General features: G+C 37.6%; 1 protein-coding gene across 3 annotated transcripts in view; it reads right to left on the bottom strand.

Moving 5' to 3' along the window:
* Window positions 1-20,178, bottom strand: part of NAV3 (neuron navigator 3) — a gene marked incomplete at its 3' end in the record, with an annotated part of 362,964 nt that overhangs the window by 174,009 nt on the left and 168,777 nt on the right. For all 3 annotated transcript variants that reach the window (XM_082850415.1, XM_082850416.1, XM_082850417.1), the window contains exons 7-8: window positions 19,329-19,468; window positions 7,895-8,921 (exon numbers count right to left, since the gene is read on the bottom strand). In XM_082850415.1, the coding sequence (XP_082706541.1) occupies window positions 7,895-8,921; window positions 19,329-19,468 (1,167 nt within the window). The remainder of the gene's footprint in view (window positions 1-7,894; window positions 8,922-19,328; window positions 19,469-20,178) is intronic.

The following is a 20,178-nucleotide window of genomic DNA, read 5'->3' as shown; positions in this document are numbered from 1 at the left end:
AAGGGCATCCCAGCAACCAAATCTGGGAAATTCTAAACATCAAAATAAATAGTCATATTGATGGATTATAATCCACTGAAGACAGTAGGAATCCATTAGTCCACAAAATTCAAAGAGGGGGAGAGGGAAAGAGCACAGGAGAAGGAAAAGGAGGAGGGGGGAAGGGGGGAAGGAGAAGGAGGGAGGGGGGAGGAGGAGAAAAATAAGAAAGGGACATCATTTTCTTAAAGTTGAATGGCAAGGCATAAATGCAGAAGGAATAATGGAATTAGAAATCACATGACATCCATTGGAGTAAACTATTAATTTAGGCAAGAAACCTCAATGGATGCTAAAACCTATGGGTGAAAGCAGACCCACTGTGGCAAACATCATCCCAATCAAGCAATCAAATTCAACACCACCAGAAAGGGGAATATCAATAATGTTGATACCTGGTAGGAAGGCAATGGAAAAGCACAGTATCATTTCTGTGACATTATATATATATAAATATATATACATTTATATACATGTATCTGCAATCACGAGAAAATATCAGACAAACCCACATTAAGAAACAGTCTATAAAATGCTTGCCTTCAACATATCAATGTCACGGAAGTCAAGGAAAGATTAAAGCACTGTTCCAGATCGAGGGATGTTAGGAAGACGTGACGACTGGGTACAACGTTCATCCTGAATCGCTAAAAGTACTACCTCTGGGACAATTTGTGAAACTTGAAAAAGGTCTCTGGGTGCTCTGAGTTAAATGTATATGGGAGTTCTTTGTACGATTCTTGCAAATTTTCTGTAACGTTAACAGCTTTTCCAAGAGAAGATAAAATACAGGAAAAAGAAACAGTTGTGGTTTGGTTGGGCAATCTGGCGCTGAACCTCGTAAGCTAAATACAGAAAGGGCAGTTTATCAAGCTTCTCTGTGGGGAGAATGCCAACTCATAGCAGTCTTCTACACAACAGACCCTCTTCCAGCATTGGCTCTGCATTCCAGCTTAAAAATACTGCTGTGTGAGGGAGCTTAAACTGCTACCCAATGCACAGATATACATCCAACCCAGCAAAAGACAAGTTTGCAAGACAAGCATTCAGTAAGCTTTAGTTTGTGCTGATAACCAATTATGCCCAGTTCACATAAAACCACAATTGCAGTATAATCTGTAATAATAGCTGCAGGGCTTACAAAAGCTTTATCTGCAAGACGGTTCTATGCTCCACGTTTCAAAATTCATAGACTCACAGATCCTCCTACTGAATCTACTGATTCAACAAATAAGCCAAACTTAAAACCATGTGAGTAAGCATTTTCAAAACTAATGTTTTGTATTCTTTGCCTTTCAGAATGTAATATATTCAAGGGCCAATTTTCCATGTCACTTTCTAGGTAAATCTGAAATCTCACAAAAACTGTTACAACAATCTTTCCTGAGAACCCTTGATGCTGTTATATAAGACACATCATATTATACCAATTATATATATACATATACATATGAGTAACAAAAGGAAACCTCTAAATTCAGACTTTCTTGACCTAATTTTACAAATCAAGTGTGTACAGAGGGTTTCTGCTTATATTTAATTAATGGGTTTAAGAAGCACAATGATTTTCTTCTCTGTTTAACAATGTTTTGCCTTATCTAAAGGTTGGGTTCCTTTTTTTTTCTTCTGTGAAATGTCCTCACCCTGATTCTCTCCCTTTGCCTTTAGATGTTTGCGTTATCTCCAATGCACTGATTTCTTGACATTTACTACAAATGGTCAGAAAATAACAAAGAGCATGTAGACCTCAAACTAGCAAGTTATGAATCTGGTTAGTAGCTATTTTGAAATTTATTGGGGGCTGTTAAAAATACTGAGGTTTAGAGAAAATGTGCACGTCTTTCTTTCCTCCTTGACTAAGGAATCACTTCACAACTTTACTTCACATCTCTCTGAAGCAAAAGAAGCCACTTTCTCTGATTCCAACAACTAGCGGTCATTTTCCATGTTTTGAAGTCTCAGTATACCAAATCTGGTTCACTGCTTGGGGGGTTTACACTTCCTGCTTCATTCTGTAGTCATGTTTCAGTCAGTCTCTTGCCTACTACATTGTGGACCATGGAAGGGAAATAACATATAGGATGTGTGATGTTTCACTCTAACCCTGATGCCTTGCATGGTAAATGTATTTAGTAGGTAGTCGAAAGAGGAAAAGAATAAGTGAATGAAGGTCCCGAAGAGAAGATATGGTTTCATTCTATAAACATTTTAAAGCCGTTTATATTTCAACTAAACCCTACCATTTACAGGAATAAAAGACTTCTGAATTTTTCTTATTCCACTGTACATTTTTGGTAGTGTTTCTATTCTTCTATAGCAGATGAGTCTAACCCATGATGATGGTGTTTCATTCAACAATTTTTAGTTGGTTCCTATTGTAGGTAGGCTCTGTCCTGGGCAATTATGCTACTAAATAAAAAAAGACAAGATGCTTGTTTTTCAATGAGTTTATGTTATAGTCGGAGGTGGCTGAAATCACACTTGTTAATAAGTAAACAAAAACCCAGTGGATGGTGATAACCTCTATTAATAAAATACAAGGGGACAATGGCGTATAATTCTGGCAAAAGGCATTGTGAGTGTTCCTTCAGACTAGATGGTTGGAAACGGCTTGTGTGAAGAAGTAGCATGTAAGCAGAGTTCTGATGAGAAGGAGGCTGCTTTTTTTTTTTTTTTTTTTTTTGTGGTACGTGGGCCTCTCACTGTTGTGGCCTCTCCTGCTGCGGAGCACAGGCTCCGGACGCGCAGGCTCAGCAGCCATGGCTCACGGGCCCAGCTGCTCCGCGGCATGTGGGATCTTCCCGGACCGGGGCACGAACCCGTGTCTTCTGCATCAGCAGGCGGACTCTCAACCACTGTGCCACCTGGGAAGTCCCAGGAGGCTGCTTTGATCCAGAAGAGAGTCCTTATACGCAGAGAGAATATCTATGACGAAGTCCCCAAAGCAGGACAGGTTAGTTTGTTAAGAAACAGAATGAAGGCAGGGAGGCAGTGAGCGTAGTTTAAGGGCTAGAGAGAGGGCCGGATTATGTAGGAAATTGTAGGGCTTGGTAAGATGCTTAGGTTTTACTATTCAAGTGTAATGTAAAGCCAGTAGATGGTCTCATGAATTTAAATGACATACAATTTATACTTTTAAAAGATTAGAGCCCCTGCTGTGTGAAGGATGCTACCGGAAAGGACCAAAAGTGAATGCTGGAAGACTCGTTGGAAACTAGGTGAAAACTGGTGGTGCCCTGATCACGGGAAGGCAGGGTGGAAATGGAAAGAAATGCCCAACTGAGGGTATGTTTTGCAGCAAGAGCCAACAGGACTAGCTGAAAATAAGATGTGTTGGGAGGGAGTGAGCGAAGAGAAGAACAAAGTATGGATTCATTCCAAATTTTCTTCCTAGTCTCCCATTCAAGTAATCATGAATTCTAACCTCTAGTCTTTAGCAGTTTTAGTTACTAGCATTTTGCATAGCACTTCGTAATTTGCCTGTTATTTTTTCCAACATGCTTGGATTGTAAAATTGTAGAATGTCAAATTTGGATGATGCCATAACATTCCTCCTTCCACCTGACAAATTCTAACTCATCCTTTAAGTCTCATCTCTTCTCTTACCTCTTCTGTAATGCATACACTGACTCTACCCTCATGTAAGATTCAGGAAAACTCTTCTACCTTATTTGTTGCATACACTTCCATGACAACAGTGATGTTTTAAGTTCTTGATTAAATTCTTTTCATTATCACCAATAAAACTGAGTTCCCAGAGAGCAGATAATTTTTTTTTTTTACTCTTTGTAATTCTTATTACATAGTATTTGCAGAATGAGTGATGAGTACATAAAAGAAAAAAGATATTTGGTGAATTCCCTTAACTTAAACTATGGCAACTGGTCACTGTATCGCTTCTTACCAATCTCCGGTAGCCACCTGCAGCACTTAAAAAAGGCAGGCTAATCCATTCACACAGGGCTACTTATTGGGAACTTCTTACAGTGAGTTAAAATCTTCTTAAAGTTTTCACCTTTGCTTTTAGTTATATCCACTCATTAAATGGATAAAGATATGCCCAGTTCAAAACTACTTTTATCACATAGTAGTGATAAATGAGTTATAAAAACTTAATATAGAATATCCTTGCACTGTGCAAGAAGTAGGACTAAAATGAAATTCATTAACTTCCAGAACTCAACATTATATTTATAGGACTTTGAACATTCAATTTGCACGAAGGAGTATTATGAAGCATATAATAAGGCCCCAGAAGGAATAATTAATAACCAGCATGACCTAGAAGTGGGCTGAGAACCGGGGAAAAAAATATCACCATCACCCATGGATCTTCCCATTATATAGAAGTTATTTAATTTTCTTTAAATATCAAACGTATGTATGTTTATACATATACATACATATATATGTATTTTAAAGTTATTCTACTTAAAAGCAATTATTTCCCAATATAAATGAATTCTGATTGCGATATCTGCAAATCTGCTATTGCCATTTTCCCAGCCAGAATTTTCCTAGTAACAATACCTCTTATTTCTACACATACAGCAAGAACTGCTAAGCAAAGGAGGGCACACTACAGACTCAGGCATATATGGATTCAAAGGCAAACTCCTGCCAGGCCTGTGACTGTAAAAGATTATCATTATTCTGCCTTGAAATCGCTGCTTCTTCATCTCTGTAAAATGGGGTAACCTTCCCTTGTCATGGGTTGATGACACAGTTTAAATGAAAAAATTAACATAAATTTTGTAATACAGACCTGTACTAAGTAAGCACTCAACAAAAACCATTATAAAACAGTAAATTATTACTATTATTGTATCAAATGATTAGCACCTCCAGAAAAGTCTGCCAGGGATTTTGCAAGAGAAATTCTTAAATGGTGTTGGAGTAGTCAGAGTGGAAAGGACATCAGGGGTCACATAAGCCAAATGACATGACTCTACGATATCTCTTTCACTGACAGTTAAGAAACTTGAATATTGACTACTCAACCTTAAGAGCATTTATATTATCATTTATAAAATTATTCTGAATTTATAAAAGACTCCAAGCAGCCTTTTCCTCACATGTAGACTATGATGTGACATTTCTTATTAGATGGTTTTATTTATTTTCAACTACTTTATATTACTGATAATAAAACAAATAATTACTGACATTTATAAGCAATTTATTCTGAATCTGGCTCTGTGCTAAAGACTTTACAATCTTGATTGCCTTATTTAATCTTTAAAACAACCAAATTAGGTAGATATTCTTCTACCACACTTTACAGAATTAGAAACTGAAGTCTGGGGAAGGTCATTTACTGTGTGGCAGGTACTGTTCTGAACCCTGTATAAATATCAACTCATTTAATCTTCAAAACAGCCTTATGAGGAAGCTTCTATTATTATCATCTCCATTTTACAGATTATAAAAATTGAGTCTCAAGTCTTTAAATGCCTTACACAAAGTCACATGACTAATAAATGGTGTCATCATGATTCCAACCCAGGCAACCTGGCTCTTGGGGCCATTGTCTCAATAATACAAGGTGCAGTTTCGGAACCATGGTAGAGCAAACGGACTCTACAGCCTGTAGTCCTAGCTACTCGGCTATATTACCTCACTTTTATAATCTCCGTTTTAAACAGGGCAAAAAGAAACTCAAAGAGGCTGGAGAATTTGGCAGTCGCATGGTTGGTTCACACTTTAACCTCTAAACTGTGCTGCTTCCTCTTTCAGATAGCAAAGGTTACACTGCCAAATGAGAATCACTAAATCTGTACCCACTGGATATGTTATTGCAAACAACCAAAGAAGTTTGCTGCTACTTATAGAAAGAAGCTTGCTAAACTGGTGGATATATTCTTTTTGCTTAGATTTATACTTTCCTGTGAAATTCATCCATGGTGATTTGAAATGACAGATGTTCTTACAGAATACATTTGAGAGTGACAAGTGAGCTGAGTATGACATATTTTAAAGTTTATAATTTTTTCTTATATTTTTGAAACGTGGATTATGATTTTGACATCTGAAATTCTCCTTTGTCAGATAGGGTCTCTGGAGCTAGAAGGATCTGCAGACTCCCACTGTAATACAGGTGGGACAGGCACGACCTAGAGCAGTCTCCCTCAGCCATTGGCTGGCACCACAGTGGGCCCCTCCCCCAAGCGAGCGACCGTTAGTGAGCAACTGTCAATGAGGAACTGACTGTTAGTGGTCCCACTCAGCCATTGGCTGGCACCACAGTGGGCCCCTCCCCCAAGCGAGCGACCGTTAGTGAGCAACTGTCAATGAGGAACTGACTGTTAGTGGTCCCACTCAGCCATTGGCTGGCACTGCAGTGGGCCCCTCCCCCTCCCCCTTCTCTGTAGAAAAAGAGCCCAGAGAATGCGGACTGAGGGAAAATGTTTTTTTGCGACTAGGGTGCCATCTTCTCCGTCTGCTGGCTTTCTGATTAAAGTCGTTATTCCTTGCCCCAACAACTCATCTCCCGATTTATTGGCCTGTCATGTGGCAGGCAGAGCAAGCTTGGGCTCGGTAACACCATGTGATGCAGATACAAAGGTTTTAAATGAATTTTTGCTATTAAAGTCAGAATAGCAGCCTTAAATGAGGTAGCTATTTGAGGTAGACCTGAAATTTAATAATTATACATTTGTGTGGATGAGTATATAAAGCCCCAGAAAAAATCACTTAAAGCACTTAGGTTTTTCACTGAGGGAACACAAATCATTATAATTATTTTCTTTACTTAAAAACTCACATATTTAATAAATTTAATAAAATTTGAAACTATATAATCTTGACCTTTTCCTATTTGCAGCAGATCCTACATCCTGTTTTTCCTGTTGATGAACTGTACACCTGCCAAAGTCGCAGGCATTATTCCTCCCTAGCCACCTCTTCACTGAAAGGACAGTGGATAAAAATGGAGACACAGCAGCACTGACATAGTCCTAATCGAGTAAAACTTACCACAAGACAATAGGCAAAATGTGTTTACACTACAACTGTTTAGTAGGATATATATTTTAAAATATAGCATGTGCTATGTATTTTAATAAATGAAAAATAATATAAATATATAAAAAAGTTAATAAAGTTAAATATAATAATTATATAGATTATTATTTTTGCCTGGAAACAACAGGCCTAGCTGTGGAAATTAATATAAATTTTATGTTGGGAAAGCAACACCTTATAAACAACAGTTAACAAACATGTACAATGTGCCACAGTATACAGTAAGCATCTTATATGCATTATGCCTGTTATTCTTCCCAACTCTACAAGGTAGATACTGTTATTTCTATTTGACAGCTGAAAATGAGACTAAGAGATGTTAAATTCTTTGTCCAAAGGCATATAGCTGGTAAGTGGCAGAGCTGGGCATTAAGTCTATATCTGCCTGATCCCAGAGCATGCCCCCTTAACCATTATGGTTTACGTTTTCTCATGGGTGAAAACAAAAATATCTCTAAACTCTATAAAAATGAGAATTATTTTAAAAGACCAATAATAGAAATAATAGTAGTAAAAGTAACAGACACGGGGAAAAGTCATGACATCTGGGTTCTATTTTGCCTTTGACGGCAAGTAGGTTAACTTTCAAAGGCCTCGGTTCTTGAGTGGGGGGGGAGGGGAGGGGGGAGGGGAAGGAGATGAGGACTAATAGATTGGAGGATATGGGAGGCTTTCTTTTAAAAATTTTAATTCTAGGCCTCTCTCTCCAGAATGAAATACTGTTCCAAAATGACTATGTGAAATAGGACTCCCCAACCTTCCTTATTATGTATACTCTGAGTATGCAGACCTGTCAGTGTTTACAGCTGTGGACCAACGGAGCTCGCCTTACCTATAAATGAATGGAGCCACGGTGGCAGTATTTGGGTGGCTGTGTTGCTGCTGCTGAGGGAGCTGGACAGCACCATTTCCCACGCTCTGCCCACTGCCTTGCGCCGCTGACCCCGCACAGGAACCCGCCACAGAGGCGTGGCTAGCTTCCCTTCCTTCCGAAGGAGCCGGGCAGTTGGATGTGCTTGCTTTCTCAGTCGTTACGGGCTTAGGGAAGGACTGGGAAGGGCTTCCCTTGGTAGTCCTGAACTTTTCAGACTCTTTGCTTGTTGAGCTTCCCGGTGAAACAGTTTGCTTTGCTGTTGGCACCTTTGAGCCCGGTTTTGGAATCCCACTGGAAGAGGGGATTAAGCTTTCCTTCTTGGCTGCTGTCGTCTTGCTGCCCTTTGGGATGAAGCTTGCAATTTTAGAGGTCTTTTTTGGAGCCGTCTCCGCCACCTGATCTTTCTCGTCCTTGACTGGTTTTTCAGTGCAAACTTTATTTCTGTCCCTGTTCTTTTCCTCTTTTTCCTTTGGCTGTAGCAAAGACTTTTTATTGCTGAGATTTTTGCTTCCAGCTTTTGGAGGGGCTAATTTCGGTGACACTTTGGGGCTGCTATTTGTTGAGCCGCCGCTATTCAGACCGCTGTTAAAGCCTTCCATTTCACCAGATTCAGAAAAGGCATCGTCCTCCTTCCCACCATCACTGGGTCCTGAACTGGGAGGCTGCAGGGGGCGTAAAGCAGTCCGGGCATTGACCAGCTTGAACTTCTCAAGCATGGATTTCTGTCCCGAGGGAGCTGCTCTGCCCCCGTCCGAGGCAGGGGGCTTCAGTCTGTCAGCAGATGGTGTGGGAGAGGTGCCTGGGCTCGACTGCTTCACGGTCAGCATGGTGGAGGTGGCGCTGTGCTTGGCATTCATGGACTTGCTGCGCCACGGCTTGCTAGCGCTCGGGGACGGGATGGCCGAGGCCGGGGGCTGCCCAGCGGCGCCGGGGGGCTGCGTGCTGCCACTCACACCTGAAGATGGTTGAGGTCCTTTGGAGGAATCTGGACGTGGTTAAGAAGAAACATTTTAAAAAGGCTGGTTAGTTTTTGATCACTTATGTCACACCACTGAGTATTTCTAACTGTAGGCACAAGGAAGTTTCTTTCCTCTGAACTGGAAACGGACATGCTATGTGGCATCAATCACTTCTGTAATGTGGTGGTTTTTGTACCAGGTATCAAACATTCAGTGTCTGAAGGACAGTGATGCTGGGGAAAAAAAAAAAACACAACACTTTTTTCCCCTTCTAAAATTATTCATAGCCAAACGAAGTTTGCTGGTCACAGAGGTCTATAGATGAATGAAACACTATCCCTCCCCTAAGCAATTCTCTGTATTCTTCCAGCTACTACTGTAGCTCATAGCAGTGAATGGATATTCCACCTTGCCTTATAAAAATAATGAATACTGAGAGATTGCTTTAACCTACAGGGAGCCTAGCTTATTCTTATCTGATTAAATATGCTTTTGAATCATAATTTAGCTTTTTGTTAATATTGTTTTTATTTGTACAAAATAAATATTGAAAGGGATGTTTACATGGGTCAGCTAATCTACTAAGAAATATATAAAATATGTAATACAAATATTTAACACTAAAAAATGTGTAATACATAATAGGTATAATCCTTATAACAGCCCTACAAGGTATGTATTGATATTTTACAAATAATTCTTACAAATAATAATTTTATAAATAATTTTTAAAAATTCTACATAACTTGTCCGAAGTCATCCAGCCTGAACCTGAACGGATTTCAAAGCCTGTGCTCTTAACTAGCATACCTGCAGGTTCCTGTAGGGATCTGAACAAACTTTAAATTCTAATAAAAAAATCAAGCTACTTTTTGGGGGCTATAAGAAAATAAGGCCAATTGTCATATAAGTACTTATAATGCACTAGTGTTTACTTACTTTCCACTTAGAAATCTCATTATGATATGAATTTCTATACGACTGTTATAGCACTGATTAATGCTTGATTACAAGTCTTATTTTTAAACATGAAAGACTAAACCAAAAAGAGATTTTATAACAATGCATAGAATAAAAAAAAAAATTGAGCTTGGAGTTAAGAGATCTCAGTATAAATGTTGACACTGGAGAACTATATAATTCTGGTCATGTCATTTACCTTAAATTTCATCTACCATAAATACCTCCCTCTTCCCTCCTCTTTTTCTTTTTCTTCTGAGAAATGGAGAAAAAAATGGATAAATGATTAAATTAGATATCTATGTAAAAGAGGCAACGTTGATACTGTTAACATACTAGATATTGTCAAATAAATGCTAAGCTGTTTTTGATGAAATGTCCAAAGGAAATATTTTATTAATAAATCCTTTCATAATATTCAGGAATTGGAGACCATTAAATTCCATTAAATATTCATAGATCTAAAACTACAATGCTTTCACTTTTAAATGTTTTTTCCAACAGTATCAAAAATGCATGATAAACAGTAGGTAATTAAGCCAATTGGTATAGAATACTTGTCTTACCCATTTTTCAGAAGAAGTAGTTTACATTAAAAAGTTAATAAAGAAAGTTAGAGATAGGAAAAGAGGTTAAATTCTTCATTAAATATTTGTGTGAGTTAGGTTTTTTAAAAGGAAAATAAGTGTGCCTAAAACAATATAATAGATTTGTGAAGTTTATATTAACAATGCCAATAGTATAGACAAACGTAGATAACTTCACTGTGATTGCCTGTTTCCTCTACTGCACCGTTGATACAGTCCATGAAAGCAAAGACCACACCAGTAATGCATAGTTCTACATTACACAAAAAGCACCTTCTGTGTGACAGGCACTAAACTAAGTATTTGAAATACATTAACTCAGTCCTTCCAACAACTGCATAAAATTTTCATTATTACCCTCAATTTGCACATGAAGAAACTGAAGCACAAAGAGGTAAAAGAACTTGGCCAAAGTTACACAACTTGTAAGTGACAAGTCTGAGAACTGAACTTAGCTTGGGATTCTAAGTTAATTCTGTCAATCACTATGTTATACTATTTTTCAAATGTACAAGAAGTTCAATGGCTTATCAGTTATAACATTATTCCTTGACTCTAGAAACACAAAAAATAGTGAATGTCAAACTCATGCCTTTAATAGAATTGTCAAGTAAACTTTATTTCTCGATTACCTAGATTCAACTGGAAACTAAGAACATCTCCAAACAAGATGCATTTTCTCAAGTTCAGTGAATTGTGTACGTGCCCGTGCATTTCACACAGTGACCTTACTGTTTTGCAGATTTCTGTCCAACATATATGCCTCTATTTTTCTACTATTTCCAGAAATATTAATCAATGCTACTCAGTTCCTACAATCTCTAGGACTTGAATCTAGGCATAACATCTGTTAATATTTACTGAGTGGCTATTCTGTGCAAGACTCCCCAAGACACCTTACAATCTAGTCAGAGGAAAGAAATCAGACTCACAGAAGATGAATGGCATATATTAAACGTTAAACGAGTAGGAGGTGGGAAAGAAAATGGTAGAGATCAGAAGTGCACAAAGGGCTGTACAACATTAAATAACATCAAGATAGATGAGCTAAGGGAGATATGCAGGCATTCAAGGCAGGAGTAATATAGAATTTTTATATGAAACTATGTGAAAATTTATTCTATTTATTTACATTTTAAAAATATGTACATACGGGGCTTCCCTGGTGGCGCAGTGGTTGAGAATCTGCCTGCTAATGCAGGGGACACGGGTTCGAGCCCTGGTCTGGGAGGATCCCACATGCCGCGGAGCAACTAGGCTCGTGAGCCACAACTACTGAGCCTGCGCGTCTGGAGCCTGTGCTCCGCAACAAGAGAGGCCGCGATAATGAGAGGCCCGCACACCGCAATGAAGAGTCGCCCCCGCTTGCCACAACTAGAGAAAGCCCTCGCACAGAAACGAAGACCCAACACAGCAAAAATAAATAAAATAAATTATAAAAAAAAAATGTACATACGTACATTGGGACACAGAGCTAGAAATAAAGTACCCCCAAAATGAAATCATAGTCTGTTGTAGTATTGTTAAGAGGAACATAATGGCCTCATACTGAATTTATCTTCACTTTCTTACACTGATCTCAAAAGTTATGTGCAATATTTCTTATTCTATAATGAAAATAATATTAATAATTATTACAAATATAATAATGCCTACTGGCATTTTACTGAAGATTCTTTAACTATATTATCTCACATTAGTGTTCACAACAGCCTGATGAGATGGGAAGGGCTCCCATTTTTTTGTGTGTACGACAATTTCATAATCACTTTGCCTATCTTTTTTTGGAAGAGCTCCTATTTCTAATTCACACTTGTGGAAACCCAAGCTTTGAGGGTCTAAACAACTCATTCAGTGGTGCACGGCTAGTGAGGAATGTGTGGTGTGGCTAGGATTTGATCCCACATGTGTGATTCTAGAGCCCAAGCTCTATAATTACCGTAGAATGTCTGACATTTTAAGTGTTTAACATAACGGTCTCAGACTTTAATGTGTGCTTAAGTCACTGGGGATCCTACTGAATGTACATCCCATTGTGCTTCAGCAGATCTGCAGGAGGCCCCAAGATTCTGCATTTCTAACAACCTTCCACATGATACCAAGGCTGCTGGTCACAGACCATGTTTGGCTTTAAAGAGTTATTTCTTATGACAGTGTTCAAATTGGCTAAATTCATTAAATGTTCCATAGCTGTGCAGCATTAATATTCTTCGTTCTGTGGAATTCTGGAACCTTTGTCAGTTCTGCATTCCCCCCGGAGGCTTGGCAATCTGTGGTGAGAGATCACTAAAAACAAAAGAGGTTTTCCTAATGTCCTTTATTTCATCATTTTCGCCACATACTTAGTGTATATCTTCTGTGTTTCTGCAACTAGGTTAAGAAGCCAGGGGACTCCTACCCCTGTATGCCTGGGAGCTTTGGTGAGGATGAGAGAAGAGGGCAGAAAAGGACCAGTCAGGATGCTCTGTAAGTGTGCTGACATTAGCTAGATAGACTGCTACCGCAGTTCAAGTACAGAGGAAATTCAACATCATCACACCCAAAGATGAGACAGTAGGGACTCCAAATTATGACATCGACATCCAGCCTACAGTAACGGTCACAGCAAAAGCTATAAAATCATTCTCAGATAAGTACACACATAGAAGACACTTCTCTGAACGCAACTCTCAATCTGTGCCCAGCTCCTCTCTATAATCAGCAATGAGCTGCTTCAGGTTTCATGAAGAGTGAAAATCATAAGTCACTGTGCATCAGGAGAGCATTAGAATAATGAGTGTCTCTCTGGACACCTCACAAGAAAGGGTGCAGAACAACAGCTGCTGAAATGGCAGCCTCTGCAGCTCTGACAGAGCGGGGGTCGGCACAATCTGTGCGATTTACATATTCAATAGTAAGTAGCCTGGTCTCAACTGATGCATTGCTGAGTGTTGTTAACTCAGCTTCTGACTATGAATGAACTGTTAGCTGGGTATGGCAGAAAAGCACAGGTATCTAATGCACATATTTAAGGGCATTCCTGCAACAAACTTGTATCTTGCGTTTGCAGGGCCTCTCTGCCTATAGCTGGTTCCTTGTCTCTAGCCTCCAAAGGGAAAGTTTCTTCCACTCCCTCTCCTTTTCCTCCCCTTCTTCTTCCACCTCGCATCCACCACCACCAATTCCATTGCAACCAAATAATATTATTTATCAACTGCTTACTTTTCCCAAGTACTGCGATACATGGTATCACATTTAGAGCTTCTACCCATATGCCTCTTATTTAAACTCATAATAATCTATAATATACATATTATTTCTCTTGTTATAAATGAGAAAACTGAAGCTTAGAGAAAGTAACTTGCTCCAAATCATGCATAGAGTAAAATTTAGAAAAGACAAAACCAAAATTGGAACCCAGGTTTATGTGGCTACAAAATTTGGAGGCTTTTGACTCTCCCTTCTTTCCATATGTTTGCTTGCCCACCCCAAAATTCTGCCGGTTCGGTTCTCCAGAAAGTCACATGTTTGTCACAACAGTGAAGGCAACTGGGTAACTCCCCGAAATTTGGGTTCCTTCTTCCTCAATGAGCAGAATATAAATGGGGAGAACATGATACAAGATACTCACTATTCAGTTACCTATATACTATCTCCTGGGGCATCCTACTGGCACCATCCTTTTGAGTTGATGTAAGAATAGATTTTAATTCCTGCTTAGAAAACATCTAAATTCAGAGAGTTAATTTTTAGTTATTTCATATGCAAAAAAAAAATAACTTTGATGACCTGGGAAAAATGCCAATCTAGTTCTAAAATTAATACACGGAGGTAAATGTGGCAGTCACAACAGGCATATGGGAAGTTTACATAAAGACGATTCTCCATGGAAATTTGGCAGGTTCCCTTCCGAGCTCACTGCTACGTTGCCAATGGTGCTACTAGCCTGAGAAAGGACCAGGGAACATTCTCAGTTGTTTATTTCTTCTTCCTCACTGAGTAGTATACAGTTTGGATGGAAGCAAACCAGCTTTCAGTTCACAAAGTAACAACACAGAAAGTAGCAACAACAATAAAAATGACAATGGCACCTCTCTTTTTAAAGTATTCACTGTACAGCAGGCATTGTGCTCAGTGATATGTATGGTCCCTGCTAATTACAGAACGACTTCAGCATCACAGATCATTACGGAAGGAAGGAAATGACTGATCGATGTGGTGACGGCAATTAGCTTGGTAAATAACTAACTTAGACTCTCATTTTACAATAATATACCAAAATACACTGAACGTTTCAAAAGTTAAAAAAAATAGCATTCAAATTTGTTTTCAGTTGTTTTGTTACCAACTGGCCCCTTGTTTACCTCACCACACTGTCTCCCATAAATGATGGCTTGCGAAATGCCTCAATCATCAATTTTATGATGAACAGAAACATGGAATGCTATTACAGGGATTGTAGGGGCACTGTCCATTCTGCACATGTATATATTGTACCATTAGTAATGTGAGAGTGCCACTTTGTGGACTATTGAAAAATTTAGGGAAGCTTTAACTCACCAGCCAGATTTTTTAAAGTATGTAATTTATGTACGGGCATATAAAATACATGTACACCTCAATATGTAAGCATGTATACGTAAGTAAACAACATATATGCCCAAGTCTATTTAGTCATATCACTTGACCTATGTACTTAATTGTTACCTCATAAACATCCTCAAGATTAACTTGAAATTATGTCATTATAGGTTTATATAATTATTAAGGAAATAAAGCAAAAAGTCATGGTGGAACACATAATGAAATCACCCTTAAAGAGATATAATGAGTAAAACGTATTTGCATTGCATTGAAAAGGAAATAAAACAGTTCAGTTCTGTGGTCTTAAGAGTAATTTCAGAGTAATTAAAAAAGTACTTAAAAACTAGATAATTATGTTTTAGCTGTCAAAACTCCACGACTAATGCAACATTCACATTAAACCTATAGTTTTAAAAAGTTCAATTTCAATTTTGCTAAATTCTCCATATCAATCATACTAAATCTATGTTGAGTGTAAACGAAAGAAAACACTTTCACACCAGAAGATACTTCATTAGAACCTAGGAGAACAGAAAGGAAATCTCCTCTTCCACAGATGTACAGGTACCATGTAAGAATCACATGGGAGAAACAATAAAGAGATGGGAGCATGCCCGCTGGTACTGTGGCATGTTTCTTAGCAACAGAGAAAAACATCTCTCTGCTAAGGAACTCTGCCAAGTAATAAGTGGTTACAGATCATAATTCAGAAAGTGAATTCCAAATAGAGCTAGGGACATTTACATTCCTAATAGTACTGAACTGTTAAGCCTTTTTCATATTTATCATGTCGATGTTACAAAACAAGAATTATTTCTGAAGATAATTTGCTTCAGGCATATAAAATGTGTGCCCAAATGAACAGGGCATTTTTTTTTCCACAAGATCCCTGATTTCCACTGAAAAGATATTTGATTTTTCTTTAAAGCATACATCTGTCTAGAGTAATCTCATAGGGTGCATGGGCAAACTGATAAATGCTAGTGTCAGAACATATTATTCATTGCCAGTCTCTGCATGTCAGGTCACCAAGGGAAGAAACTTGGACTCCCCAAAGAAATGCTTTTCTACAAACAATATAGTATCTTCATTTCACCATTTGTTCTGAGAAATTTGTTCCTACATTCCATTTCAACAGAATGGTGGGGTGGCATTGCTTTCTATTTTAACATTTCTATTTCAGCCTTCTCTGCAAGTGATAATCTATGGCCATGTTCACCGATATATTAATCCATTTGGTGCAATGAGCACACTATTTTTTGGATTATTATTAAAATGGTATTAGATGTATCTTTTGCAGTGCAGTTTGTGATTCTCTTCTGATTTCCCTTTATTAGATAAGCCACACAATTCATAAATAAGCTATTTTTACCATCCCATACATGTGAGAAGCTACTGTGCTTTCAACAGTATGTTTTTTAATAAGGAAGTGAAATTGTTTTAATTGTGAATAAACCTTTATATCTATTACAAATTCTAGAGATTCCCCAATTGATTCATATAACTCACCATTTAAGACTTCTTAAAGAAAGCAGAAAGTACATTTTCACTTAGAAGGATTCAGGGAGCACATTACAGATAGTGTGATTATTTCTTTTGAGTAAAAATATCTTAATTTATTTATTATTTTTTTTGCGGTACGCGGGCCTCTCACTGTTGTGGTCTCTCCCGTTGCGGAGCACAGGCTCCGGACGCGCAGGCTCAGCGGCCACGGCTCACGGGCCCAGCCGCTCCGCGGCATGTGGGATCTTCCCAGACCGGGGCACAAACCCGTGTCCCCTGCATCGGCAGGCGGACTCTCAACCACTGCGCCACCAGGGGAGCCCATATCTTAATTTATTAAATTTAACTGTTATACTTTCTAATAACTAAAAAGGAATGGCAATTAGAATACTCAAGTTAGTAATTTCTGAATTCTGTTATTATAATACTGTAACCTGTGAAAATTCTTGTTTAATTTTCACCTTATTTAGCCATGCCTAGGATATGTATGAACTATATTGTCACAGAGATCAACCTGTCATCAGATGGAATCTTGTATTTGTATATGCTATGTTAACATGAAAAATCTCCATGTCAAAGGTTAAATAAAACATTCTTATCCAAAAAGATGTACCATTCAAATAGTCTAAAGAATAAATTATAAACTGTTTCATATGTGATGTTTATATTTGTTTTGTTTGCTCTATAATTTAAGCTAATATTTTGGAAATATAAAATAGCATGACACAATGATTAATTTAGAGATGATATTGGATATACTGATATGAAGGTGTAATTCCACATTAATAGAAAATGCCATATAGCATGCAAAACAAATTCTAGAAGGCTGTATTATATAATGCAATTTATGCTTTAATTATGATTGACAGTTTACAGACATTTAATGCCTAAATTTGATATATAATATTATAAATATTTGTGAACGTGAGATCATACACTTTAAATGTTTTGGAATTTTACTTTGTTGGAATTGAAAGTAATGGCTAATTCACCATGAAAACTTTTGCTCTTGATACCGACCTAAGGAAATCTGCTTATGGTCAAAAACCTCGTAATGTATGTTATCTGTCTCCACCTTGTGGTTATTATAAATATTGCTACTTTCTAATTTTGCACTACTTCTTAGACATACATAAGAGAGGCTGAATGGCTATGGAAAGATATGAATACTTGGCTACCTCTGGATTTTTACTTTTAGACACCAGAAATACAAAAATTATTTCACATCATCAAAAAATACATTATGATATCAAAGCGTTGGGTCATCTAAAGCATTTCTAGGTTTCTTTGCCAATGTTATTAGTCATTTTTTGCCAAACTCTTATACAACTGTAGTCTCATGTAGCTAAAATCAGACACTTGAGCAGTCCACTCAGCATATCTTAATGTCTAAACATGTTTATTTTCCCTTAGTATTTCATAGCATATATAGGCCTTTGTATGATGCTTTCTAGGAAAGTCACAAAATGAGGGAGATGTTTTTCTGATAAGAAATTCTTGTCCCCTTTCTGTCCAGGAGAAGCGTAAGTCTTCAGTAACATTTCTTAGGTTCTCCAATCAAAGGTTTTATTCGTTATTTTAAAGAGAAAATCCTAACTTCCAAACACATACTATTTTCTTCTTTTTCCATTCAACTCAAGAACTGGGGATATTACAGGGATCAAGATACACTGCTTTGCTTACAGGGATTTACAGTCTGTCCAATTTTGTTTTAATGGGTAGGAAATTTTCATGAAAGTGTATAATTCATAGATCACTCCTGTCAATTCATGTCTGAGTAAGAGAAGTCTAATCAGATAATCCATATTAAACAATTGGAAATGATCTAATCTGAGCCAAAAATTTCTACCTGGTTCGATTAGTCAAACCAAATTTGCCAGCTGTTCTACTAAGTGTATTTGTCACTTTGGAATTTCATGTCTTGTTGCATGGAGAGTTAAATACTACACAGAGAAGTTAAAGTTTTATTGATTAGAAAATACTACCTCAAAATCCCGCAACATGCCCTAGTCCCTCACAGGGTCACACTGCTCCCAACAGCAGAGGTTCTTGATTTTCTCATGGTTTAGATGTAAATTACACATCCTACTGTTTGGATGCAGGCTCCACAGGGATATGCATCAAGCCAGCACCTCTTTAAATACGCACTGTGCACATTGGAGAGAACTGTGTATCATACAGTAGTTAATATATAATCTGCCTTTAACACACACTTCCACTGTGTCCTTTCTTCCTGATCAACGTGTGATTGGATATTTCTATCATACACTCGTTCAAGAAAATAAAACAAACATGAATAATTTGTCTCTTATAGGAAAAACTAAGGTCATAATATTTATCTGTCCTGCTGCTCTCAAAGACTAAGTACCCTTCATAATTATGTCTTAAATTTTGATGCTCCAACCTTAACTTCCTCAAACATGTATGGCATTTAATGTTAATTAAAACCAAGGATTTGAAAACACTTCATACAGGTTTATGATTTCAAGATAAATGCTCATAAAACATGAGAAAACAAAAGAAAATGCTATTTACATGCATCCAGGAGGAACTTTTTTTGAGAAACAGATTTTATACTTGGGGATAATCACTAACCACTTTAATATAAATGACTATATTTCCTTAAAGTGTTCTTCAGATAGGAAAGGTCCTGAAGAAAGCTGGAATTCAGGAGGAGGCACTTAGACAATGTAAGAAAGTCCACTGATAACATTTCCATTCCAAATGCTGTAACACTGCTTAAATACTAGATTTAGCATGTAATTTATTAGGCTCATATGTTACACTTGTGCCTTAATGATGTAACGGGCGAACACTTACCTTTTTCATTGCCATTTGCATAATTTGGAGGCTTGTTTTTATCAATGCTGTTAAAGCTCTGACTTCTCCTATTTAAATTGGAGGCTCCCTGGACCTTGCTGCTGCTGCCTGCAGCTGGTACCCTAGAGGGACCTGGAAGTCTGAAATAGTACAAGAAAAATTACATCATTATTGTACATTATAAAAACATAGGGAACAGGAGGTTCTGAGCAGGGAAGAGTTAATGGGAAAATCATAATTTATGACATTCAGCAGAAAATGTTGGTTTAAGTGACAAATAGCTAAACACAAGGTTTGAAAATCTTCAGAATAATCTTGGTTCATATGATATAATTTGCCTCCAAAGTATACTAATAATGCAGGACAATTAGAAATAAAGTAATTTTAACTAAAAAGTCATGCCTATATGTACCTGATGAATAAAACTTTGATTTAAAGGTACCCTAACAATTACATGAAAAGCAAGGGAAATAATAATACTTAACTAGAATCTATTATATTCTCAGGGTATTAACCAGCTGCCTGCAGTTGTTGTTAAGTTGTTCTTTTCAATATACGGGACATTTGTTTTTATCTTAGGTGGCTGTATCTTAGATGAACTTGTACATTAATAAAAAGAAGAATAAAGTTACATACAAATTGCAAATAGCAAATGCTTACTGAATATCTAAGCTAGTTAATTACTCAAAAACATGGTGTGGAGACCAAGGTCATGAGTTTGTTCATATTTGACTGATCTGTCTCACATAAAAACTTTCACTCTCTTGCCAAAAGTAAGCACCTAGACTCTAGCTGGTTATCTCACAAGTGTGGCCAACTGATCACACAGGCCATGCGACAAGGATGCGGG

The sequence above is a fragment of the Leucopleurus acutus genome, assembly GCF_964270905.1.
Source record: "Leucopleurus acutus genome assembly, chromosome: 11".
Classification (NCBI taxonomy): domain Eukaryota; kingdom Metazoa; phylum Chordata; class Mammalia; order Artiodactyla; family Delphinidae; genus Leucopleurus; species Leucopleurus acutus.
The sequence above is the reverse complement of the archived record's forward strand: the minus strand, read 5'-3'. Positions and strand labels throughout refer to the sequence as shown.